Raw genomic sequence first — 5,174 nt, forward strand, 5'->3', positions numbered from 1 at the left:
CTTTGGTAGTACTTACCTGTCATGCGCGCTAGCTATGTAGCTAGCTCGCTAAGAAGGCAATTATAGTTAAAATAGTAAAGTACTATCTGGATTTGGAGATAAATAAACAAATATTAGGTCAAAGGGGGCCATCTGCAGTGAAGTAACAGGTGTGCATTCCTCCACATTGTATTGTTGCGAGTCTGACGTGCGCGAGCCCGAGCGAGACCGCCAGAGGGGCGGTGACGGGGACGAGCCTCCGGGCGTTGGCGGTGACGCGCCGCGCGCTCCCTCCCCAGAGCCCCACTCGTGCTCCGCCGCACTACTGTAATCATATGATAGCCGCCCGTCCACCGACTAACTTCTTCCCGCGACACTTTTTTTTTATTTTAAGGAACGAACAACGATAAAGGAACTTTTTTTTATTTTTTTTTTAAAGAAAAAAAAAAAAGTTTTAAAGAGAACCGGGATCGGGGCTCGCGTCATCTGAGATTTCAAGCCCGCTTGAGAGACGCGCTCGGCGGACGACTGCGCTGTCCTCGCACCGGGGCGAGGGAAGGGGGGCGGAGAAAAGTTCGGTTCTTGTTTTTTTTTTATTTTTCCGTCTGGTTTTTTAATTTTTTTTTTTTTTTCCACCCGGTTGCTTAGTGTGTGCGTGCGCACGTGCGCGTGTGTGTGTGGAGACTTCCACAGCCATGGTCGGGGAGACAGAGGTGAAGGAAAGACCCAAGTCCAACCCGGACTACTTAATGCAGCTGATGAACGACCGCAAGGTGATGAGTTCTCTGCCCAACTTCAGCGGCATCTTCACGCATCTGGAGCGGCTGCTGGACGAAGGTATGCCGGGAAAAATGTCACTTTTGTTGACATTTTTAAGTGGACATTACTTCAGACTACATGGAGTCCATATTCATGTTTTCCCCCAAAATGGAAAAGAAAGAATACATTTAGTAAGGAAAGTTACTTTATTGATACTTATTATTTCCAGGTTTTTGAGGGCCAAATAAAATGAAGTCGCGGGCCACGTCTGTGGACCAAATTTGACCAGGTGTCAAACTCAAGGCCTGCGGGCCAAATCTGGCCCGCCGCGTAAATTTATCTGGCCCGGGAAAGCCTACAGTACTTTATTTTAGGAAAAAAATACATACACTTTACTATTATCCAATAATGCAACAAATACTATATTTTTGTCAAAATAAGTTATGTGTGGTCCTAGCAGTGAATACTATTATTACACCATTTTTAATGCATTTTATTATTAGATTAAAAAAAAAAAAATGTAAAAAAAAATAAAATAAGTTGCCAAAAATTTTACCTCAAAATTGAGTGTATTTTAATGTAAATGGAAAAAGAGTACTGCTATTTTTTATGGTAAAAAAAACAAAACAAAGGCAGCACAGTGGGCATAATTTTAATGTAAAATGTAGAAAAAATAAATAAAAAATTTTACAGAAAAAATTTGGAACCTGAGCTGCCAGTTTTTTGGGGGGTTTTATACCGCAAATCAACAACTGTAGATTTTTCGGTGTCAAACTCAAAGCCCAGAGGGCGGATGTAGCCCGCCGCGTAAATTTATCTGGCCCGAGAAAGCCTAGAGTACTTTATTTTTTTCCACTTTGACAGGAAAAAAATACATACACTTTACTATTATCTAATAATGCAACAAATACTATATTTTTGTCAAAATAAGCTATGTGTGGTCCTAGCAGTGAATACTATTATTACACCATTTTTAATGCATTTTATTATTAGATTAAAAAAAAAAAAAAAAAAAAAATGGTAAGTTGCCAAAAATGTTACCTCAAAATTGAGTGTATTTTAAATGTAAATGGAAAAAATGTACTGCTATTTTTTATGGTAAAAAAAACAAAAACAAAGGCAGCTCAGTTACCATAATTTTAATGTAAAATGTAGGATAAAAAATAAAAAAAATTACAGAAGAAATTTGGAACCTGAGCTGCCAGTTTTTTGGGTGGTTTAATACCGCAAATCAACAACTGTAGATTTTTCGGTGTCAAACTCAAAGCCCAGAGGCCAGATGTGGCCCGCCAAATAATTTTACCTGGCCCAGGAAAGCCTAGAGTACTTTATTTTTCTCCACTTTGACAGGAAAAAAATACATACACTTTACTATTATCTAATAATGCAACAAATACTATATATTTGTCAAAATAAGCTACGTGTGGTCCTAGCAGTGAATACTATTATTACACCATTTTTAATGCATTTTATTATTAGATTAAAAAAAAAAACAATGTAAAAAAAATATGGTAAGTTGCCAAAAATTTTACCTCAAAATTGAGTGTATTTTAAATGTAAATGGAAAAAAAGTACTGCTATTTTTTATGGTAAAAAAACAAACAAAAACAAAGGCAGCACTGTTGGCATAATTTTAATGTAAAATGTACAATAAAAAAAAAAATTTACAGAAAAAATTTGGAACCTGAGCTGCCAGTTTTTTGGGGGGGTTTTATACCGCAAATCAACAACTGTAGATTTTTCGGTGTCAAACTCAAAGCCCAAGAGCCAGATGTGGCCCGTCGCATAAATTTACCTGGCCTGCGAAAGCCTGGAGGACTTTATTTTTCTCCACTTTGACAGGAAAAAAATACATTTATTTTCACTTTCGTATTATCTAATAATGCGGCAAATACTATGTTTTTGTCAAAATAAGTTTTCTTTGGCCCCAGAAGGCCACTTCCAACAGGGACTACTATTTTTACACCGTTTTTAATGCATAGATTTTTTTAAAACTAAAATGTAAAAAAAATACGGTAAGTTGCTTAAATTTCACATCAAAATTTAGTGTATTTTACTGTAAATGGAAAAAGTTTACTAAATAAAAAAAAAACTGCAATTTTACAGTGAAATTTTGGCACCTGAGCTGCCAGGTTTTTTTTGTTTTTTTCCCGCAATTCAACAACTGTAGATTTTTGGGTGCATTACTGTAAATCCCAAAATGACACCACAGTTTATTACAGTAAAAAAAAAAAGTACTTTTTTTTTTTATTTAAAGAAAAATGCTGTAAAAACCACAATAAATTTCACAATTCGACCATGAAATTTATTGCTACTTTTATATTGCACAATTCGATGGAATCATTATCATTAGTATCTATTTCTATTTAAAAAATGGTTTGAAGGTTTGACAATATATTTTTGCATAATTAAACAATATTTAAGTTAACATAATTTGTGATTACATGGAGTCCATTTTTTTCCCCCCAAAAAATAGAAAGAAAGAATACATTTAGTAAGAAAAGTACTTTATTGATACATAATATTTCCTGGCTTTCAAGGGCCAAATAAAATGAAGTGACGGGCCACGTCGGGCCCCCGGGCCTTGAGTATGACACATGGTGTTTACAGAAATCCACCGTAAAAAGAACAATTATAAATTTTATGGTAAAAAAAAAAAAAAAAAAAAAAAAAAAAGTTTTACCGCAAAATCTCTAGATTTATTTTTTTAGTGTGTGTAAAAAAATATTTAATAATCAAATGCATGGTTAACTGTGTAACATGAGGCAAATCCTGATACATTTATACTATTATATATTATTTACTGTTACAAATGGCCCTCCAAGGGCCACAATAACTGTGCTGTGGCCCTCAATGAAAAGGAATGTGACACCCCTGTGCTAAGCTATCTACAAAAAAAAAATCCACTTTAGCTTGGTGTTATAGGCGAAAAGAGAAAAATAGTGTAATATAACTTTGCGGTGGGCAAAAATAAAGAGTTAACTCATGCGATTAATCACAAATATTTTATTAATCATGGATATATGCAGATTAATCATGAAATCAGTTTTGTTCCTTAAAGGCCTACTGAAACCCACGCAGTCTGATAGTTTATATATCAATGATGAAATATTAACATTGCAACACATGCCAATACGGCCTTTTTAGTTTACTAAATTCCAATTTTAAATTTCCCGCGAATTATCCTGCTGAAAACGTCGCGTGTGACGTCAAGGATTGTAGCGAACATTTTGTTCCAGCACCGATCGCAGCTATAAGTCGTCTTCTTTAATCGCATAATTCCACAGTATTCTGGACATCTGTGTTGCTGGATCTTTTGCAATTTGTTCCATTCATAATGGAGACGTCAAAGAAGAAAGATGTAGGTGGGAAGCGGTGTATTGCGGCCGCCTTTAGCAACACAAACACATGTTTACATTCCCGAAGGTGAAGCTTTACTATGGAACAGAGCGGTCAAGCGAACATGGTTCTCTACCACATGTCAACCGGTGAGAAAATGGTGGTAATAAGTCGGCTCTTACCGTAGACATGAGCGGAGAGCTTGCGTCGTTCCTCCTGCAGCTGCGGGCTCTCTTGCCTCCTCCCACCGGCCGCCCCCGACCGTCGGATGCTTATACCGTGGAGGAGGAACAAAAATAAAATCTCGGCCCGGCTGCCTTCGCCTCGTCGAGAAACGTGGCTTCCCTCTGAGACACTGGCGGTCACCACACCCGTGGCCACACCCTTCCAACTTTCAGGTTGTATAAGTACGTCCATATAATCTCACTAAAACACTAGTAACACAATAAGCCAGAGGTCGGGAACCTTTTTGGAGGAGGGAGCCAAGAAGTTAAATATTTTCAAATGTATTTCCCTAAGAGCCATATAATATTTTTTTTAACACTGAACACAACTAAATGCGTGCATTTTTAAGTAAGACCAACATTTCCAGATTATAATAGGTCTCTTTTTCTTTGTAATAACATTGTTATTCTGAAGTTAACTGTGGAGGGGGCGTGGCCTGTGGGCCTGCAGCAGAGCGGGATGTTGCCAGGACCGGCCTCGAAATCAGCGACAGGTGCATAGATGGCCCACCTGGGCCTTGTTATCTAATCACCTGTCGCTCTGTTATAAGCAGCAGCCAGGAGGAGAGACAGGGTTGGGGCTGGAGCCAGAGCGCGAGTGAGGACGAAAGAGAAAAAGACAATTGCTGGAAAGCAACTGAGAGAGAAATAAAATAAAACAATATTGTAACCCTAAAACAGACTCTTGGTGGTCTGAAGAACCAGGAGGGCAAGCCCCACACTAACCAATAATAAATGAATTACTTCTTACCATTAACGCAACTTCTTGAACATAAAAAAGCATGAGAATGTTTTATATTTTGAACGTTATTTTTAACACTCTGATTACAAGTGGAATTATTCATTACTTATCGTGTTAAGCAATGTCAGCTC

General features: G+C 37.5%; 1 protein-coding gene across 3 annotated transcripts in view; it reads left to right on the top strand.

The window, feature by feature from the left end:
* Positions 1-289: 289 nt before the first annotated feature.
* The window catches only part of qki2 (QKI, KH domain containing, RNA binding 2), a 98,173-nt gene continuing 93,288 nt past the window's right edge, over positions 290-5,174 (top strand). For all 3 annotated transcript variants that reach the window (XM_061907709.1, XM_061907710.1, XM_061907711.1), the window contains exon 1: positions 290-816. In XM_061907709.1, the coding sequence (XP_061763693.1) occupies positions 675-816 (142 nt within the window). In that variant the 5' untranslated portion in view covers positions 290-674. The remainder of the gene's footprint in view (positions 817-5,174) is intronic.

Source organism: Nerophis ophidion, linkage group LG08, assembly GCF_033978795.1.
Source record: "Nerophis ophidion isolate RoL-2023_Sa linkage group LG08, RoL_Noph_v1.0, whole genome shotgun sequence".
Classification (NCBI taxonomy): Eukaryota; Metazoa; Chordata; class Actinopteri; order Syngnathiformes; family Syngnathidae; genus Nerophis; species Nerophis ophidion.